Source organism: Capsella rubella, unplaced genomic scaffold (assembly GCF_000375325.1).
Source record: "Capsella rubella cultivar Monte Gargano unplaced genomic scaffold, Caprub1_0 scaffold_3, whole genome shotgun sequence".
In the NCBI taxonomy this organism is placed as follows: domain Eukaryota; kingdom Viridiplantae; phylum Streptophyta; class Magnoliopsida; order Brassicales; family Brassicaceae; genus Capsella; species Capsella rubella.
In genome coordinates, this window is record NW_006238921.1 from 6564860 (window position 1) to 6585845 (window position 20986).

The 20986-nt window shown below is 37.2% G+C and overlaps 7 protein-coding genes across 8 annotated transcripts; 3 read left to right on the forward strand and 4 right to left on the reverse strand.

The window, feature by feature from the left end:
* Positions 1–299: 299 nt before the first annotated feature.
* Positions 300–1029, forward strand: LOC17890779 (protein IDA-LIKE 4). Its single transcript, XM_006299202.2, has one exon. It carries the CDS (start codon positions 416–418, stop codon positions 719–721), a length of 306 nt encoding a protein of 101 aa, XP_006299264.1. The 5' UTR covers positions 300–415; the 3' UTR covers positions 722–1029.
* Positions 1030–3203: 2174 nt separating this feature from the next.
* LOC17892304 (F-box/kelch-repeat protein At3g18720) lies at positions 3204–4840 on the reverse strand. The gene is made up of 2 exons (XM_006297766.2): positions 4645–4840; positions 3204–4451 (listed from the first exon to the last, which is right to left on the reverse strand). Exons 1-2 carry the CDS (start codon positions 4746–4748, stop codon positions 3347–3349), a joined length of 1209 nt encoding a protein of 402 aa, XP_006297828.1. The 5' UTR covers positions 4749–4840; the 3' UTR covers positions 3204–3346.
* A 91-nt stretch (positions 4841–4931) lies between these two features.
* LOC17893838 (protein TONSOKU) lies at positions 4932–12479 on the reverse strand. 2 transcript variants are annotated; one of them, XM_006299419.2, is made up of 18 exons: positions 12101–12479; positions 11085–11885; positions 10394–10570; positions 10095–10186; positions 9490–9588; positions 8644–9370; positions 8393–8522; positions 8055–8171; positions 7749–7849; positions 7494–7614; positions 7232–7344; positions 7041–7152; positions 6764–6868; positions 6614–6680; positions 6400–6520; positions 6133–6306; positions 5777–5894; positions 4932–5682 (listed from the first exon to the last, which is right to left on the reverse strand). In XM_006299419.2, the coding sequence occupies exons 1-18, from the start codon at positions 12365–12367 to the stop codon at positions 5156–5158; spliced, it is 3969 nt and encodes a 1322-aa protein (XP_006299481.1). In that variant the 5' UTR covers positions 12368–12479; the 3' UTR covers positions 4932–5155. The 2 variants fall into 2 exon arrangements, with proteins under 2 accessions (XP_006299481.1, XP_023641171.1); XM_023785403.1 differs by lacking the exon at positions 10394–10570.
* Positions 12480–12710: 231 nt separating this feature from the next.
* On the forward strand, positions 12711–13420 carry LOC111831388 (putative 60S ribosomal protein L30-1). Its single transcript, XM_023785404.1, has 2 exons — positions 12711–12916; positions 13003–13420. Exons 1-2 carry the CDS (start codon positions 12790–12792, stop codon positions 13212–13214), a joined length of 339 nt encoding a protein of 112 aa, XP_023641172.1. The 5' UTR covers positions 12711–12789; the 3' UTR covers positions 13215–13420.
* Positions 13421–14934: 1514 nt separating this feature from the next.
* On the forward strand, positions 14935–15595 carry LOC17892383 (putative 60S ribosomal protein L30-1). Its single transcript, XM_023785405.1, has 2 exons — positions 14935–15153; positions 15244–15595. The coding sequence occupies exons 1-2, from the start codon at positions 15027–15029 to the stop codon at positions 15453–15455; spliced, it is 339 nt and encodes a 112-aa protein (XP_023641173.1). The 5' UTR covers positions 14935–15026; the 3' UTR covers positions 15456–15595.
* Positions 15596–15764: 169 nt separating this feature from the next.
* On the reverse strand, positions 15765–19168 carry LOC17891723 (probable serine/threonine-protein kinase WNK6). Its single transcript, XM_006297260.2, has 8 exons — positions 19019–19168; positions 18377–18475; positions 18115–18152; positions 17721–17948; positions 17394–17614; positions 17074–17231; positions 16550–16970; positions 15765–16469 (listed from the first exon to the last, which is right to left on the reverse strand). Exons 2-8 carry the CDS (start codon positions 18461–18463, stop codon positions 15916–15918), a joined length of 1707 nt encoding a protein of 568 aa, XP_006297322.1. The 5' UTR covers positions 18464–18475; positions 19019–19168; the 3' UTR covers positions 15765–15915.
* Positions 19169–19332: 164 nt separating this feature from the next.
* On the reverse strand, positions 19333–20881 carry LOC17891080. The gene is made up of 2 exons (XM_006299348.2): positions 20552–20881; positions 19333–19812 (listed from the first exon to the last, which is right to left on the reverse strand). Exons 1-2 carry the CDS (start codon positions 20732–20734, stop codon positions 19576–19578), a joined length of 420 nt encoding a protein of 139 aa, XP_006299410.1. The 5' UTR covers positions 20735–20881; the 3' UTR covers positions 19333–19575.
* Between the last annotated feature and the right edge of the window lie 105 nt (positions 20882–20986).

Below are 20986 nucleotides of genomic sequence, written 5' to 3' on the forward strand. Positions count from 1 at the left end.
AAAATGTAGACACTCTCTTATCTTATGGACGATCTCATATACATACAATATAAATGAATGTTCAGTTTTCCCCTAACTTTTCTTTAATTTTATTATTGGCCATTATAGTTTGTTCCAGCCAAAGTTAGAGACTTATTCACTTTGGCCATTATAATTTTTCCAGCTAAAGTGTGATGCTAAAGTGTGATGAGAGACTTGTTCAAAAAGGGTTGCTTTCAAAAGCTCATCTCTCTCTCTCATTCTGCTGATATCATCACTACTTACCATCTTTTACTCCATCAAGAAATCCTCAACAACAACAACACTCCAAGAAAACAAAAAAAAAAACAAACCCACTTCCCCAAAACTGAAGCAAACAAAAACATCTCTACTGATCTCCTATTCTCTAGAATTTCAGATTTTGAAACCAAGAAAAATGTTTACTACGCGTCCTCCACAACAACATTATTGGAGAAGAACATTATTATCAATAAGCCCACCACAGTCTTTTCTTCTTCTGATACTACTCTGCTTCTTCTTCATCCACCACTGCCACGCCTCGAGATTCTCGTCATCAAGCGTTTTCTACAGAAACCCTAATAATGATCACAACAACAACAACAACAGGATGAGGATGAGAGGCCATTTCTTAGGATTCTTTCCAAGACACTTGCCTGTTCCAGCTTCTGCTCCTTCACGAAAGCACAACGACATTGGTATTCAAGCACTTTTGTCTCCATGAATCATCACTCTCCCTCTCTAGCTCTCTGGATAATTTATATATATACTACAATATATGTAATGCATGCACTAATACACAAAATGAAGTACACGACCATTCATATCGGTCTCTGATATGTTTGCTTTAACATGAAATTAGGGCTTCAGATGTTTGACTCCTTTAATTTGATCCTTAATCTTTTCCTTTGCATATGTAATCTATTTAGAGTTGAAGTGCAAGATGTTGTGATTAGGTTTGGGATTTGTTATTCTCACACTTTTTTTTGCTGTTGTTGTTTTTGTTGTTCTTGAATATGTAAATGATCAAGTTTACGAGATGAGATATTAGATGCTACAATCTCGTTACTTCTATGCCTAATTAATTGATAAATCTAATTCTATTGATAATACTCATTTTATAAAGTTTAATTTGTAAAAAAGAAAATGAAAATCATCGTCTTTTATAAAGTCCAAAAAGAAAGAGCAACAACTTCATCACCGTCTAGAGAACACCATGGGTCATCTTTTACTCGTTCAACCAATGAGATATGAAAAGAAGAAAAATATGTCTCCAAAAATTGTTTAGACTACGACAACTTTTTAGAAAAATAAATTATATTAAGAATACTATATATCCTACACAGTTGCACTATACAAATATAGTAGTGACTAGTGAGACTATATGATATGCAATTTAAACAGAAACAAAAAAACAATAGGCAGTGCATGAAGGTATAATTTATTATATATTGTCAAAAGATAGAAAGAGTGAAAAAGATAGTCCAAAAAACCACGCAAGGTGTTTGGGTTTATTAACGTAGAATCGTAAAAAATAATAATAGCCTTCGTCATGTACAGAGAGAGTGTCGCTACCAGGCAATAACCCATCCCGCCACGCCCGGATTGATTTGACACTCGTTTTACAATTTTCTACAGTGAGATCTATTTTTATTTTGTGACAATTTTTATTATCTCAGCTAGCCTAACGTTACTTTAAGATTCATAACAATGTATATTATACCTGACAAAACACAATCTCTTAAGGAAAAAGTTAGATAACCGGTCTATCATTTGTTGTCCACCAGATTCTATATATATAGTTGTTTTTTTTTTTGTAAACGATATATAGAGTTGTTTATGAAAACGAGAGATTAAAAAAAAAAAATTTATGTTCGTATAACGTATAACCAAGTATACGTTAACGATTCTTCACCAAGTACAGTATATTTTCATTATTATTCGTAAGTTATTACATGTATAGTTATAGACGTATGTATACAATACATTTTATTCACCTTTAAAGTTCTTTTTATGGTTTAATGGAGAGCATGATTAAGATTAAGTATAATATGTATCATAGAATATAAAAAGATCATGTACAAAAGACACGAAGCCGAAAGATGTGCCGTTTTTCACATAAAAGATTAAGCTTAGTTTTTCGCCGAAGGTTCTTGTGCATAAAAATGTTAAAAAGCTCACTTTTCTCATCTCTACATTGAAAAAGTAAACCAAAACTCTAATAGTCTAAGTTTTAACCAAGATTACGATTTTGTTTTGCATTTGATTAACTAGTTTCTTTATCTTCTTTATCTTTCTTCAAAGTTCAAACTACACTCACAAGATCACCATCTACTAATTACACTTGGAACAATTATGAAAAATGATGAGTCTTTTAATTGGAAGAGAAAATGGCCAACACCGCATGATTTGTAGAATATGATGAGGAAATGTTAATGGTATTATTATTAATACACGTTTAAATCTTCAGAAAAATTCATATCATTATCCGATAATTCCGCAATCGATTCTAAAATTACAAATACACGTATGTACCTTCTCATATGATTATGTCACTTTACAAATTTAAATTTACTACATACATATAGAGATGATCACTCCCATATGTGCCACGTATCCTCCAAATATTTTAACATACAGTAATTGATATCAAAAATACAAACAAAAGCTATTCACTACTATTATCAAGTGTATGTGATTTAGAATCGATAATTCTTGATTTTGATGTTGAAAGACTCATTCTTAAAGATCTCTACGTTGTAATTTGGTAGAAATCGCGAACAGTGAAACGTATGGTCAAGTTGGCATATGACTTAAGAAAATCAGTTAAAAGTTATAACTCTGTAAATTATAGGTGAAGCAATCGAGTTCATTACCCTTTTGATATTTTGTTTGACAAATCCCTGCAACAAGAACTCTGTACAACTCTCTTCAGTGTTCATAGTATCAAACAAATGAACTCACCAATTTTGTCTTAGAAACATAAAAGCTACTTAATCTTCCTTGTCTAAGTATAGTATAGTGTTCAATTTTTCAACAAAAGAGAGAAAATTATTTGCTACCATCGAATTGATATGAAGGCAAAAATAGTCACTAACCATAATTTGTGAAGTTCAATTATCAAACATATATAAATCGTCAAGGGAACTAGAATGAATAAGACTGAAACACTTGTTGTCTATCAACTCCTCCTAAAAGAGTAGGCATTGGATGAAAAGAAGCTTGATCCAGGTCATAGAGAATCCGAGCTACAGTGTATAAAAGACTTGCAACATATTGGATCATACGAAGCACAATTGTTTATTTAATCAACAACTTAAAAAAAAAGGTTTTCAAAAGACAAAAACACTTAAGGATGAAGTCGAAAACTAAAGTTGTTGTGAGGTGGTGGCTGCACCCAAGCGCTGCGGATAGACATATAGGAAGTGTAAGAAGGTTGAGTACATCTCACACAACCAAGGTAGTAAATGCCAAATTTCCCATAACCATCACCAATATGAGATGTATACACTCTGTTCCTCTCCTCCGCTGGGAGACCAGCTCTTGTGAGAGCGGCAGCAAAACATGCAAATACTGTCAATCCACCAAGTCCACTCATCTCTTCCCACACGTTGCGTTCAACGTTTAGTCTAAACACCAACAGTTTGCTGTGGTTTCTGCGGCGTGTAGTCATAACAAAGACGTCTCCGTCATGCTCTGTCATGAGCACTGGCCTCACGAGTCTAAAGTGACAACGATTATAGATGGGACATGGATTCATTTTAGGAATATTCCAGGTTACCTCAAACGGGTCGAAAACGCCGACGTAGCCGCTTGTACTGAGGCAATAGAATTTACCATTGGAGAAGACGCATCTAGCAGTTCCGGGACCATAAAACTTATTCGGAAAATGATGAAGGGTCCATACAGAATCACCAGGCCGCCAAGTTTCAACCACAAAAAAGACGTCCAAAGTTTGAAAGATGAAAGAGAGCACACAACAACTACTTGATGTGGGAGCGGCTGAGAAAGTTAAGCCATAGCCTGTGAAATATCGTTGCTTACTGGGTAAGTAGATGCGTTCCCCAGTAAACGGATTAAAGAAGAAAATCACATCAGAGAAGCCATCATTTTTGACGAGCAACCAACCATCCCTAGAACACAAGAATATATGGTCCTTGAAGTCTGGAAACTTGAGCTGATACGTTAGAGACCGTGACGGGTCAAAAAGAAGGTAGTCGCCGTCTTTTGATCCTTTGTGTGGATACAAAAGGCAAGGAGGATTCTCCAACTTCCTGATGGAAACAGCTGCTTGAAGCCATGTCTTGCAGACAAGAGAAGCGTGTATGTTAGCTTTTAGTCCGATCCGAGAGAGTATCTCTTGCAGCATCTCTTTCGGAATTTTCACATCCCACAGTCCTCCAATACACTGCTTCTTCGATCCAACATTTCCTCCTCTAGATTTTGCATAGCATCTAAACGATTACAAGAAGAAGAGAAACATGGCGTTACTGTTCGAATGTGAAATCATGGTGTGAAAAAAGCTACAAACTTTAATAAGCGAAATCAGTCGTTTTGTTCGTGCTAGTCTGACAAAACCCTAAATTCAGAGATCCTAAACTTTGGAATTTCAATTGAAAGGAGAGAACAAAGCATAAAAAAACTCACGATCTTGTGGCTGACGCTGGAAGCGCTTGAACTATGGGCCTCGCCGTGACGGATTCAGAGACCGGTGGAGTTGCCGCCGAGTATATTTTCCGGCGCGTCCTCATTTCGGACGAGTGGAGGGTTTTAGGGATTAGACGAAATGGTGGTGCTCGTTTTTAGATATCTCTCTCAACTTTTTAAAATGTGAATTCCTCTGGTTGCAACATAACCAAAAGAATTCCTTATGAGAAAAAAAAAAAAAAAAAAAAAAAACCTGAGACGCTTCAACTTTTTATAATTTAAAATTTCAAAACGTCACTAATTAATTAAATTCAACTTTTGTCAGTATATGAGCTGATTAAGAAAAATGAAACGCTTCAACTTCAACAATCTTTACACATCACACAAGCCTAGCTTTATCACCCAATTTGCGTAATATCAATATGTTGTACAAGATTCTGAAACGCTCTAAATACTCAAATATTTAATTACAAGGTTCATCATATATTGGCTAATCAGACAAGGAAGTTCTTCAGTCCTTTCTGCAGCATGATTTGACTCCGCAACAGATCTTTCCTTCGACATAAAAATGGACAGTCTCATCTTTTACATGCTTTTGGGCGATGCCACTTCGCAAGCTTGATGATGACCATGACATGTATAAGGTTTCCAAGGCTTCAACTGAGAACCCGTTGTTGCTTAGGTCCAGAATCTGCAACTGGTTTGCCATTGCAAGTGCGGTAGAAAGCTCTTCCATGATATGGTTCTTGCGTGGTAAACTAAGACTTCTTGAGGTTGCAGTTTGTTCCTCTATTTGCTCATCTTCGCTGTCTGCAACTTCAAGATCATCACACTCCATATCGGTTTCACATAACTTTTGTTCCTTGCCCGGGTTCTGGCAATGGTGTTTGGTCTCAACTCTCTGAGTTTTGTCCACTGATTCGACAGATTCGCATGTTCCATGTTCTTGCTGTCCCATTGCCTTTACATGCTGGCCAAACACGGTTTCATCTATCTTAGCATTCTCGGAAAGATTAAGCTCTTCCAGATTCTTATTATCTGCAGAACATTTAGGTGATTGTTCAAAAAGGGGAAGATATTTGGTTTTATAGCCAATTACAACAAGAGATTTATGGAAACTAATAGTTCAGACCTGAAAGTGATTGGATTATGCATAGAATTCCTGAGAGCTTTAGATGACACTTGTTTAGAATCAGAACTTTTATATTTGAACAAGGATTCATAAGAAGCATCCCCAGTGCACTGATTCCCTGTTTCAATATTGTTATACATTGAGAAGACAAGAACTTAGATAAAGATAATTTACAGCCAAATGGTGTTTACATTAATGGGAAGATCGTAACAAAGGTTGGAAATGATTATGGAATCACGAGTTCCGCTGATTGCAAAATTCTTTAGCACAATCTTTCTCAATTTTAGCCTCAACAGTTAGATGGAACTACTTGAAAAGAAAAGAGCTTTAAGATGTTGGGGTCATAGAAAATATACCTCTTCGGTGATTGAATTGCCTCCAACATTGAGTTCAAGAATACAAGATGTTAGAGTAATATCCTGGGTAAGCTTAAGAAAGAAAGGAGACGCTAGTCCACAACATGAAAGGTCGAGTTTCACAGTTTCTTCCTTCTGATAACATAAAGATTTAGTGACTTTTATAGCTCCTTCCTAGAAGAAATTTGTATAGCATCGTCAGATGAAAGAAGAGGATGCATTTATCATGATATAAGAATTCTATTTGAGTGTTCAGCATATCATCACCGTTCCTATTCCACTGCTGCCAACCAAAAGTTTTGACAAAGATGGAGTCTTAACAAATGCGGAAAGGCTATCAACAACTTGGCTACTAAGCTTTATGCCATTCATGCTCAGTTCTGCAAAGCTGAAGCGGTTTAACATATGATGTTGTTAGATTGATTTACGTTAGTGGAAAAACTGACCAAAAACAAAAAACAGCTTTATGTTTTTCTTTAACCTGCTTAGAGTAGCCAATTTAGCCAAGAGGTTTTGAATAGCACTCCCTGAAACAGGATTATTATAACCTGCCAATATATGGATACAACAACTTCAACGAACTGAAAAGAGATGAAAAAATTGAATGTACACAACAAATTAGAATATTTACCTATACAGAGTTGTGAAAGTCCTGACTCTGTATCCAAAGCATCAGCAACTTTTTGGATTGTTCTTGATGTTAGTGAACAATGTTCCACATTCAAGCTGTAAAGTGCTAAGAAACAAAAGGGCACACATTAACGTAAGCTAGTGAATGGATGATAAGAGTTAAGATGATTAATCGAACATTAGGTATCTCAAATATCTACTAGGTTTACAAGTTACCAGGGAAACCAAGATACAAAACATACCGTCAAAGCAATTAGAAAATAATAAAGAAACTATACCCCGGCAATTTTTCAAAATAGTTGAGAGGTATGATCCACAAGCATCTGTAAGTCGGTTCCTGGATATATTGAGGACTTCAAGCCGACTGAACAGGACAGGGCATTCACAGATCTGGTAGAGAGAATATATTTAATAATACGAGAATACCATGAATATGTGAAACTTTCTAGCTTTGAGCCTAGTAGTGTACCTGAAACAAAGCAGTTGGACCAAATCGATTGCAGTGCAAATCCAAAGTTAAAGCACCATACATCTGGCTTGATGAAGCAAAAAGTTGTTTCAGTTTCTCCATTGTACCATTCCCTAACAACCAATAAAACGAGATATAAAAAACTTGCAAATTTCCTAGTAGTTCTTTGTGATTTAACCAACTAATGCACCTAGGAATATAACCAACTAATGCACTTAAGCCAGCTCATTAAACTAAGTAAGACGTCAAAGATAACTTTTACCTAGCATATTGTGAGAGAGATCCAACATAGCAACTGTATTGTGGACATGGAGAGCACACAATAATGGAGCAGCTGATATGTCTTGCAGTTCACATTCTGACACATTGATATCATCCTCTACCTGATAACAACCAATGAAATAACCATTTTAAATTATACACCAAATAAAGTAAAGAATGTAAGTAGGTTGAACAACATGCAAAGAGAAGAAACTATTTTATCCATTAACCGGCAAATTTTGGAAAGAATCCTCACCTCCGACATATATAATTTCTTAAGCAATTTGATACTGGGTTTCTCTGAGAACTTCTGGCAACAGTCCATGTATAGTTTCATAAGGCGCTTGTGAACCCAGCCTGAAACAAATTAATTACTTAGCTGATTCAGCCATACTGTATAAATAAGAAGGGAGAATCAATGATCATAATCTTGAAAACCAATACAGTGGTTCAGCCACAATCATATAAAAAGTGCAACAATTTGATCATAGAATAGGATCAGCTTGACAATCATAGAACAAATATCATGAGTAGATCCCATTTGTACCAAGAAAATACTTACCATTAACGGAAGCTTCAATGACAACATTTTCAGAAGCACCTCTGAGAACCGCATGTAAATCCAATGGTTTTAGAACTCTTCCACCATATTCCAAATGATGAATGATGGGCAACAGACCTAAATAGCAATGTGGGTGTTCAAAGGTTCAAAAAACTTTTACAATTTACAGTCCAAAAGTTTACTTAAGAATGTGCTAGGGAACAAGGGGAATGATACTAAAAAACAAAATAAAACTTATGAAGCATGAGATGAGAATTATAGAGATTGATCCGAACTGGGAATCTGGGATCATGTATTCAGGCTAAACTTTTGCTCAGGAAACATAAAAGTGTACATACCTTTAGATTTCTCATCGTCAGGAAGTTGTAAATAGTATAGGCAAGTAAGTTCCACCTTCACAGACTCATCATTGCGAGAACAGGAGTCTAAAGCAATGTGTTCATTTTCAAATTCAACTTTTATTTTTTGCTGCAACAAGTAAAAGATATAGTTATCATGGCGAAGAATGGACGGAGTAGGATACATAAATGAAACCCAATCCAATCAAGAATAGTCAATGATAACTCAAAACCAGATCACGGTTGCTCACGTTCTCAGTCTTTGAGTAAGCGTGGAAGTTCACAAGAGCAGCTCCAGTTTTGCAATGAGAGCCATTGTAGTCACCAACATCAGATTGAGATCCTCTTTGAGTACAACCAGTTGTTTCAACAGCTATATTATTTCTCAAAGATTTACAATTGCTGACATTTGGAGCAACCCTAATGGGATGGAGAGGTGTATTCGAGCAAGAACCTTCTTCTACATTATCTTGGATGGCAGGATTATCCATATAAACAGCACCATCAAAGTACATAGTTTCCTCAGAAACCTCCTCACTCTGCCTTGGAACTTTGTGAAAACTGTCTTTAGGGCATCCCAACTCATATTCAGTTTCACTTTCATCATCAGAGAGGATTACACGAATACGCTTCCGACCAACAACTGTCTGCTGAGAGTCTGCTACTGCAGAACAACCTTTCTTAGTCTGATCAGTGTCAACATCTTGTTTTCCTGAAACTTGTTTCCTTTTGAACAGGCGTTTTCCAGGCTGGAGAAATGAAATTAGTGGCACGTCATCATCTGCTTCATCTGCTAACGGTTCTATTCCAAGTGGATTTGATGTTTGGAGTTGTGGTGAGTCACATGCATTTGGCCTATCATTTGATATATTCCCATGTTCTTCTGAGTCGGTCTCAGAGCATTCATCTTGTGTACCACATTCAGCTCTCTCAGCATGCTCTGACTCCTTCAGATCTTGTATTTTGTCCTTCAAATCCCTAAACAGTAGAATGATCTATGAGAAAAATGAAATATTTCAAACTGCTAACCTTAGACAATTTTTTGTTTCTATATATATATTCTACCCAGTCACTACATATTTCATAGTAAAGGTTACCTGGCTTTGTGAGTATTCCCAAATCTCATCATATGGCTATAATGCATTTGTTCCAATGCTGTAAGCTGAATTGAAGGAAGATTAGCTTTCGAAGCAATTCTGCAGGATCACATGAGAGTAAATCCAAAGAGACCAATAGTTAAGTTCTTAGCATGAAATATGTGTGCATTCACATGCATGTATATGCGACATGTTTAATTTATCGAAGAAAAACAAATTTGGAGTGATTGAAAATGTAAAACTCTGCTATTACTATCGAGAGTGATCATGAAAAGTACTGATAAAAAAAAACATAAATTATGTATTCATAGCCATAGTGCAGTAAATTCTTGAACTTAGTTGAGAGGGACAACCAACAAGCAGTTAATTACATTACATTTACATTTTCTCTGCTTTAAACGTTCCTTCAAATTTTCCTTTCAAATTTTAACAATGTTTAGATCTTCAGTCATAGGTTAAATGGAATTTGTCATTTTTCTTAAGGAAGATTCATAAGTAGGGGTTTTACTATGATTGAATCACAAACATAACTACTCAGCAGTTAAAAAAATGCATAATTTGATCAAGGACGCTCTTATATAGATTATATTAGTAATTGGATCTACCTGTATGCCTCTTCAAATGCTTGGAGTGCTCCCGTCCATTCACCAATACAGTCCAAACCATTACCTATATTGATTTTCGCTAGTGCTTGACCCTACAAGAGACCACCAAAAGTGAATTTAGAATCACGAACGCAGAAAAGCTATAGTATTGACAAATCCCAAAAATAGTATGATCAGTGTTCCTTTCACACCAAAAATGTCCAGTAGCATCAATTATTTCTGGTGCTGTGAATCACATTATCATAAAAATAGTGAAAATAACTTTTTATAATTAAATCGTGCAAGCAAACAAATATCACCTCCAGGTTACCAATTGTTTCGAATCCCTCATAGCCTTTAGTAAGCCACTTCAGGGATTTTTTGAAATTTCGGAGCTTATGGTAAGACTCTCCAACAACCAAGAAGGCATCACTCAGCTTTTCCTTGTCACAGAGTTCTTCTGATATTTTCTTCTTCCTTTTTGAAAATTCAAGATGCTAAGACATTCAAAATAAATTGTGACCTTTTAGTTGCATGCAAAGATGAAATAGCAGTTTCCTACTTAAATTTTCAAAACTATATCACGAGTCATTGGAACGGTGACGCAAAGACTTGGTTCATATATTGCTCAATATCGTATGATACAGAATAAAACTAGTTTTGCCTTTATTTTGGCAAGTTTAGCACTAAAATATTATCCACCTTGATCAGATAATGTTTTCTTGAGAGAACAAAAATTTAGTATTCTTGGATTATATACTCTTCAGGAATGATCTTAAAAAGACAGTGTCAATGGCTACCGAACGAATATTTTAAAGAGAATAGCATAACTGTCCTACTCCATAAGTACCCTGGTACTTACTCGTCATTAACAAATCTCACGGTTCTTACTAGTCATTAAAAAAAACCGGGATGAACAGCTCTAACTTCAATCAACTTTTGAAACACATGCAAACATGGTATGGAGTGTTTGGACTGAAAAGAAAGGAGTGTTTAAGAAAGAAATTTCACCTTTATCCATGCAAATACCATGCTAGACTTCTCAATAAGACGTTCAAGACAAGCATGCACTTGAAGCATAGACTTTCGTTCCTCCGAAGTGCCTTTCGCGTCAGTCATTTCTGCAGACAACTTCTTAAGCCTAAGCTCTTCGTCTCTCAATTCTTCCATAACTTTGAAGGCTTTCTTAACAATCTTGATATTCTGTTCTATCTGTTCAACCAATGCACTCTCGTCTTGCATAGATTTCGCTAGAGTAGAAGCTTTACCATAACACAAAAGTGCATTGTCGTACTTTTGGGTCTTGTAGTGTAATTCAGCGAGATTGATATACCCCTTCGCTTCTCCTTGCGAATGATTTATATTATGGCAGATATTGATATCCATCTCGATGTGTTTCTTTGCTTCATCCCAACTTCTCAGCTCCATAAAAACGTTTCCAAGGTTGTGGTGAAGCCTACTACGCGCAGCATCATACTCTCTCACCTCCTCGTCATGGCAAATCTTTAGCCCTTTCTCAAGAATATCACGGGCTGCATCAGGATTATCAAGATCAAGGTCAAGCATACCGATGTTGTTATGTGCATTAATATACTCCTCAAGAAAGCCGCTACATTGACCAGGGGGTGGTTTCTCCTTGAGAACCTGTGCAAGTTCCATGGCTTTCTTAAAGTACTTTTTAGCACTCTGAATGGCATCACAATCATCCTCAGACTTCAAGAATATTTCATGGTAGGTACGACCAAGTTGAGTACAAGCTCGTTGCTTCTCCACAGTGTCATCAGCTTCTTCAGCAAGCTGTAAATGCTTCTTCTGCAACAACCAGAAAAAAAAAAAAAACTTTAGCTCAACTCAGAAAAACATACTTTTTGCACAGGTAATTGATATGAGACCAAAATGGAACATCATATTAGCATAGTAGTTTTCCCAATTTTACAGTCCTCAGATACGCAATCTAAAACACATGGGATTCGACGAAGCTAAGAATATCCCCAAACACCAAAAATCAGCTGATCGAAGAGGTTTACCTGATAAACCAAGGCTTCTTCGAAATCCTGGAGGCGGAGATAGATCTCGCCAAGAGACTGACAAGTAGGTAACAAATCCTTCCCAGGTAAGTACTTGACGGAGATATCGTAATCGATCCGAAACCACTTGCGAGCCTCAACGTACTCTCCAAGATTCTTAAGGATATCGCCGACATTGTTCGCCCACTTGGCTTCTTCGCTCCGGTTACCCACTTCCTTCGCTTTCCGGTACGCCCTCTTCGCCGCTGCTAAATCCATTCGACCCATCGATTAATTTTCCGTTCCTCAGATGGTTGATTTCTCTCCGGCGAAAGGGTTTTTCCTTACCGTCCTTCCCAATTTCAGATTTCTCCAAGTTTCAATCTCTCAGTGATTTTCTCCAATTTCGCCAAATTTTTGGTGCCATCAAAATGATCCTTAGAAATGCCGCCAAAAAGTTAAGGGTAGTTTAGTAATAATAATTACCTAAACCCTGATGGGTTTAGTGCCTTGGTTCGAGTTTTTATTGGGCCTTGGGCTTCATATCTTCACTAGAAATAAAAAAAAGAACACAAAATAAAACCTTAGGGTTCCGAAGTGTCTCTCTTATTTAATCTCTCATTTTGAGCCGCCACAAAGCTTCTGCTTGAACTCGAAGACAGACCCCTTCCAGAGAATCCGGCGATCTAAATCTTCCCGGCGGCGAAAAAATGGTTGCGGCGAAGAAGACAAAGAAGTCCCATGAGGGAATTAACAGCCGATTGGCTCTTGTGATGAAGAGTGGAAAGTACACTCTTGGGTACAAATCTGTTCTCAAATCCCTTCGCAGCTCCAAAGGTAAAACCTTTCCTTCATTTGAATGGTAGGATCTATCTTTCTTTGTAAACCCGTTGAGTAATTGTTGGAATTGTTGGGTTTCTTAGGTAAGCTGATTCTGATTTCAAGCAATTGCCCACCTTTGAGGAGATCAGAGATTGAGTACTATGCCATGCTTGCCAAAGTTGGAGTCCATCACTACAATGGCAACAATGTTGATTTGGGAACTGCTTGTGGTAAATACTTCCGAGTGTCTTGCCTCAGCATCGTGGATCCTGGTGATTCCGACATCATCAAGGCACTTCCTAGCGACCAGTGATTCTGATTTTTGACGGTCTCTTATGATGTTGTCCTCTCTATGCTTTTCTATGCAATGTGTTCTTCAAAGACTCAATGTTAGGTTCCTTTGCTTTCTAAACTCCTCATTGGTCAAATTATTACATTTCGTCTCTGTTTGTCTATTATAGTCTATCTGAACCATTACTGGAGTTCGACTGATTGCAAAATTCTTGAGCATAGTCTATTTTCCATTTTTGCCTCAACGGAATTTAGTTAGATGGAGCTAGTTGGAGAGAAAAGAGAAGTGTTGGGGTCATAGAAAATATACCTATTCCGTGATTGAATTGCCTCCAACATTGAGTTCAAGAATAGGTCGAGTTTCACAGATTCTCAACATTGAGATTTAGGGACTTTTTATAGCACAGTCCTAGAATAAATTTGTATAGCATCGTCTGATGATCATGATATAAGAATTCAATTCTAGTGTTCAGCATATCATCACCCTTCCTATTCCATTGCTGCCAACCAACAGCTACCAAGCTTTACGCCATTCAACTCAGTTCTGCAAAGCTGAAGTGATTTAACATATGATGGTGTTAGATAGCGAAGTTAACTAAAAAAAAACTTTTTATGTTTTTCTTTAACCTGGTTAAAGTAGCCAATTAATTTAGCATAAGAGGGTTTGAATAGTACTTCCTGTCCTGAAACATGATTATCATACCCTGCATGTATGGATACATCAACTTTAAAGAACTGAAAAGAGATTTAAAATTAATTGTACACAACAGATTAGAAAGTTTATACAGAGTTGTGAAATCATCAGCATCCTTTTGGATTGTTCTTAATGTAAGTGAACAACGTTCCACATTCAAGCTGTAAAGTGCTAAGAAACAAAAGGGCACACATTAATGTTAGACAGTGTATGGAAAATAAGAGTTAAGGACAGGTTACTAATCGAACATATCTACTGGGTTTACAAGTCACCAGTGAAACCAAGAAAATAATACACACTGTCAGAGCAATTCGTAAGTAATAAAGAAACTATGCACCGGCAATTATTCAAAATAGTTGGGAGGTATGATCCACAAGTATCTGTAAGTCGATTCCTTCACATACTGAGGACTTAAAGCCGATTGAACTGGACAGGGCATTTACAGACCTGGTAGAGAGGAGTATATTAACAATACGAAAAAACCATTAATATGTGAAACTTTTTAGCTGTGAGCCTAGCAGTGTACCTGAAACGAAGTAGTTGGACAAAATCGATTGCAGTGCAAATCCAAAGTTAAAACACTCTGCTATATAATTATCCAGAGATTATGAAAAGTACTGAAAGAAACACCTGCATTATTTAACCAAAAAAAAAAAGAAACACCAGCATTATATATTCATAACCATAGACCATAGTGTAGTAATTCTTGAACTTAGTCCAGAGGGGCAACCAGCAAGCTGTTAATTATATTACGCTTACATTTTCTTCTGCTTTAGGCGTGCCTTCAAATTTATACAATGATTAGATCTTCAGTCATATGTTAAATAGAATTGTCATTTTTCATAAGGAAAAAGGGAGGGGTAAGTCGGTAACTTTTACTCCGACTGAATCACAAATAACTAGGCAGTTTTAAATGGGCCTTGGGCTTCGTATCCTGATGGTTCTAGGCCTTAGTTCGAGGTTATAATGGGCCTAAGGCTTCGCATCCTGAGTTAAAAGGAAAAATAAAAACCCTAAGGGTTCCGAAGTGTCTCTTTTATTTAACCTCTCATTTTGCGCCGCCCCAAAGCTTCTGGCTGAACTCGAAGACAGACCCATTCTAGAGTACCCGGCGATCTGAATCTTCCCGGCGGCGAGAAAATGGTTGCGGCGAAGAAGACGAAGAAGTCCCATGAGGGAATTAACAGCCGATTGGCTCTTGTGATGAAGAGTGGAAAGTACACTCTAGGGTACAAATCTGTTCTCAAATCCCTTCGCAGCTCCAAAGGTAAAACATTTCCTTCATTTGAATAAGGTTGTATGATCTATCGTCTTCGTAATCTCGTTGAGTAATTGCTGGAATTGTTGGCTTTCGTAGGTAAGCTGATACTGATATCTAGCAATTGCCCACCTTTGAGGAGATCAGAGATTGAGTACTATGCCATGCTTGCCAAAGTTGGAGTCCATCACTACAATGGTAACAATGTTGATTTGGGAACTGCTTGTGGTAAATACTTCCGAGTGTCGTGCCTCAGCATCGTCGATCCTGGTGATTCCGACATCATCAAGGCACTCCCTGGAGATCAGTGATTCTGATTTTGACGACTTATTGTGATTTTGCCATGTTCTCTCTCTATGCTTTATTATGCAATGTCTTCTTCAAAGACTCTCAATGTTTAGGTTTCTTTGCTTTCTGAACTCAATGGTCAAATTGTTACATTTCGTCTCTGTTTGTGGATTCTTTTACATGTGAAAGGCTTAGACTTATTGGTTCCAACGATGGATTAGTAGTAACTTATACACATTTTCAAACTACACATTTGTTTTTGGAAATGAACGTCATAATAATAAACAATCTCGACACTTCTAACGTTGAACAATCTCTTATGCTCAGACAAATTACCAAATTAAAATCTCAATGATCGAATAGAAACGCTTCATCCTGTAAGAACTTTCTACACTTTCAGGGAGCGAACTTCTTCTTTTAACAACCAACAAATTTGACACAGGGATTAAGAAACAGGAACGATCAATTGTTGTGGTTTTTGGCTTACTTCAACTTCATCACAGACAACTTCTTCTTCGTCTCCATTATAGCTTCTTCTCTTTTCTTTGCTACCTCTTTCATCTCTTCCTGATACTTAGCTTCTATCTCTTCTAGTTCCTTTCTTAACCTTTCTTCTTCCTCCAAACTTACTGGTTCAGTTGCCTCTTCTGCTTCTTCTTCTTTGAAGCTCCCGTTTTCACCATTGGTGGTATCAACACATTGCTTATCTTCCTCGTCTGATCGTGGGAAATCTGAGTTACATGAGTGACTAACTGACTCACAAGGATCATGAAAAGGAGTCTCCTCTTGTCTCTGTGTGGTCTTAGCTTCGTTCTGCTGACTTCTTGAGTTCTGATTTAGTTGAGAGTGAATGAGATGGTCGACTGTGACATCAGTTTTCCAGGTGGGTATCATGTTGACAAGTAATATATCGATCAGTTCGGCTATAAACGTGACGTTCTGGTCAGTTAACTCGAGCTGCTCAACCATTTCACTCGACACCTTAGAAGCAGTGTCACCTTCTTGATAGAACAGGAAATGGATGTTCCTCACACGTCCTACAACAAGAAACAGTTATATCAAGTCTCAGAATGCAGAAGCGATAGATATGTAACTGGAGCTGAACCACAACGCTCACCATTCTCATCTACTATTCTAAGAATTAGCGACACAGAGTGTTCATCGTTTTCTTCTCCCTTGAGCACAAAGAAATTCCCTCTCTTTGCTCGTCTAACCTCAATACACCTAGATCCTGAGTTGTCGCTAAAGGTAACAATAGGCAGGTTGTCTTCATCGAGATCTATAGACATAGGTTTGCTACGCCGTGCTGTAGGGGGCCCTTCAGACATAAGGCAACGATCTCCAAACGCACCATCTTTGGGCATTACAATGTCCGGAAGCGGCAAAGGGTTGTTCACTGTTAAACCATTGACATGAAGGAAAGGGTCCAACAGAAGCTCTTTTGCTGATAATCTCTCCGATGCAGGAAGCAAGCATTTTTCAATAAACTGCTTTACTTCTGGGTCTTGAACCCTCGAGAGTGAAGCTGGTTTTATTCCCTTGAAATCACCATCACCAAGAAACACATTTGGTTATAAAAAATCTTGTCAATAAACTAACGACAGGAATTATGTGGAATATACCACTTTGTTGCTAACTCACCGATGAAACCTTCTTGTATATCTGAGCAGAGTTTCTGCATTCACAGTATGGATATTCAAATGTCACCATCTCCAACATACACATCCCAAATGAATAAATATCAGCCAGTTCGTTGTAGTTCTCATCATAGAGCTCTGGTGCCATAAACTCGGGAGTACCTGTGGCACATAAGAAAATGTTAGTTTAAAATGTGACAGACAAAAGAATATAGACAGACAAAAGAATATAGCGTGATCATTATTATATCCTTTTTCGTTGGGTTAAAAGCAGAATATGTGAATAAGTAAGTAACATCAAGAAGCAGGAAATAGAAGTTATACCAATGACACTTTTGGCATTAGCTTGCTCCATGACAGTGGCTAGACCAAGATCTCCTATTTTCACTTCCCCATGGTTTCCATTGATAAATATGTTATCGCATTTGAGATCCCGATGTATAATTGGTGGCTCTTGACCATGAAGATATCTCAAACCCATTAAAATCTGCCTCGCCCAATTTTTCACAGCCTTCATGTTCACCTTCCTGTGTTTCTTGCGATAGCTAAAAAAGAGGATTGCTTACACTCCAAAACAGTAATCACCACAAAAACAAGAAAGAAGGAACAGAAGACTAGAGTTTTGTGGTAAAGAGGAAAGGAGATACGTACTGTCGGAGGCTTCCTGAAGTGAATAGCTCAGTTATTATGTTAACTGTCTTGTTCTTATCATCTATCCACGAGTTATAGAACCTGATAATATTACTGTGCTTCAATGATTTCAACAGACGCACTTCAGAATACAGCCTCTCCAGGCAATTCGGTGACTGCAAAACATCATCTATTCGTACTTGGTTCCACGCAACTTCAATCCCATCTACTTCATCGAATGCCTTATAACTGATTCCTTGAGTTAAGGTATAAACCAAAAAATTATACAGAACACAGAAAGAAATAGTCTTTCTCGTAAAACAATTTTACTGACATGGTACATTCCTAGAAAGCTTGTGATATCAAGAATACTCTAATCTAAGAAATTAACATCAAAACAAACCGGAAAGGATACACAGTCTTGAATGCACCTTTTCCAATTACCTCTTTATACTGAAAGGTCCAACAGTTAAGAGGTAAAAAAAAATATAAGATATCTTAATCCCCACACAATATTACCCAAAACTTAAGATTTGAAAAGTAAAATAAGACAAAGGGAGGTGGATCTTAACCCCTCTTTGCTTGGTTGTATAGTATCAAATATCCACCAATTGAAAGGTCAACACTTAACAAAAAGAAGAAGAAAAATATATAATTATCAGAGAGCCTCCTCATACCCGTATATATCGAAAAGTTGGATCAACTTCAAGCACTTCGGGGTCAGGAGGCTCCTGAAGTGTGCAACCATCGTCCGAACCATCCATTCTTTCTTAAACCTTGAAAAGTATATAGCAGAAACAACCCAATAAACACAGAATCTTTATAAAAATCCTTTGATTCTTTTTTAGTGCAATAGGAGAATATTCAAGGTGAACAAGAAAAATATCCACATTTTTGTGAAACTTCTAAATATTAATGGAATCAGCTCAGATCAAACAACAAAATCAAAACAATCATATTCAAGTGTCGCTGGAGGATCGTGACATCATTTTCGTAAAGCCAATCCAATAAGGCAATTCTCTTCTTCCCAGATTGATTTCCCTCAATAAGCACATTCGACACAGGCATAAACAATTACTATAAACTATTTCAAAAATTTGAGACGAGAAAAAACAAAAAAACAAAAAAACAAAACAAGACCCACACCAACATCAGCATATATTCATATGAAGAAGACTAATTCTTATCAATGCGTACATTCATATAAAAAACATAGAAAAATAAACGATGAAAAAAAATTTCTCGCCCAAAAAGGTATAAGGGGTAATGAATTCGCGTGAACTTTTTTATACATATGATTCTGACGCTTTGATTACTACCTGAAGAAACGGAGCTTTTGTTCTGTAATTGAGACGAAACGGAGAAGGAGAACAACAATGAGAGGGAAGAATCTGAACCCTAATTGAGAGGAATCGATGGATGAAGAAGATGCAGCGACACGGGAAAATAGCACAAGTGTTTGTTCTTAGCTAATTTACGAATTACGAACAACTACCTCTATTTTAAATATTCATTGTTTTTTTCCCAAATTAAATTTGGTTTTTAAAGAATTAAAATGAACTTTTCAAGTCCTTTTCTAAAAACAGAGAAACGCTCTCTCCATGCAATCATGACGTGTCTATACACGTGGCACTTAATTTGCGTTTCTCAACGCGATTGCTGCTGACTAGGAAAATAGCAAATCTTTAACAAACACATGAAATTTGAAGTTCAATTTGTACCTAAAAACTACTAACATAATCAAATTTATTTCTTTGCCTGCGCAAAACCACTTCTTGCAAAACCAAGCACACCGTCAAATAAACCATTGAAGGAGACTCCCATGAAGATCAGGTCTATGAGTAAACAAACATTTCAAAGAAAATGGTTCTCCTCCTCATCGTGATAAACCTAAAATGTTGTCATCATCTTCGTCTGTAGAGGATCCGTCGAATAAGCTCCCACTAGTATGCCTGCTATGATCAGTCAGATTCTCGTCCCTATCAGAGTGTCCGATCTGGACGTCGCGGTGTTTAACTAGGAGCCAGCGCAGCAGTTTGTCTTCCTTGTTGAGGTAGTGAAGCTCCTTGTTCATGTTTGGAGTTGCCATCATTGTTATTTGCATCAATTGTCCCTGCAGTATTCATTCCATATGATAATATTATATATACACACTTAAAGCTCCACGGCAGACAATGGTCACTAAGCAAACTAGAGACTCTGCAGATTAGTGAGAGAGAAGATAACAAAGACGCATGTTCAATTTTAAGTATCTGCAGATTCTATCAAAGAGACAGGAGATTGATGTATAAAGCTGGTACCGATACTTTCAAAACATATGATAATCCTAAATCTACTGCAGGTCGAAACTATTGTATCTGGTTACATCCTATATCCTCCACCTTAGCTCAAATTCTATTCCTACAATAGCCAAATTGTTTAAGAACATAACCAGTTTGAAGACATCTGTAAAGTGAAAGCTGTGATTGCTTGTACTCCACAGTAAATCCATAAAACTAAATAATAAAACTACACACTGAAGATCCAAAGCCAATCAAGCTCTCAAAGAAAAGAAAATCACAAAATCTAAAGACTAAAATGCAGCCTTTACAACTAGTGAAATCTAAAGACTATCACTCGAGGATCGTAGCCAGCATTTGGGTAAAATGAGTGCATAGTTCTCGTCAACTCTAGCTATATTAACCATAAGAATCAATCTGAAAGATGCGAGACACAGTGCATTTCCGATAAGGTCTAGAAAGGCCAACCTAAATCCTAATGCTTGAATCGACCTGAGAAATCCTAATTCCCAAACAATCACCAGGGACTAATGAAATCACCAATTCAGTAAGAACCCTAACGCAATTGAATACCTGATAGTGTCTTCCGTCGAGCTTCCTAATACCGTAACCCAATTCGACCTTGCCAAAGGATTTGACGTCGGTGAGGACACCATTTCTGCTGTAAACGTGTTTCCCAATGCGCGCAACGAGTTCGATGAGGCCTTCCTTTCTGATTATTGGTTTGAACAGAAGCATACAGTCGTAGAGCGGCATTTTTTATTTTCCTCTTCCTTCCGACGACAAAGAGATTAGATTCGGACTCTCTCTCTCGTTTTTTAGGGTTTTTACTCTTCACAGCTTCGCCGTCGGGTGACCAAGTTCTCTTTTCCTCGAAACGACGGCGTTTACTATTTTTGTTTATTTTATTTTTTGCCTGTGACTTTGATAAGAAAAATGGTTTGTTCACCTAGAAAATAGAAACCCAAAGAGGTATCACAGGATCACAGTATTGATAACCAACCAAAT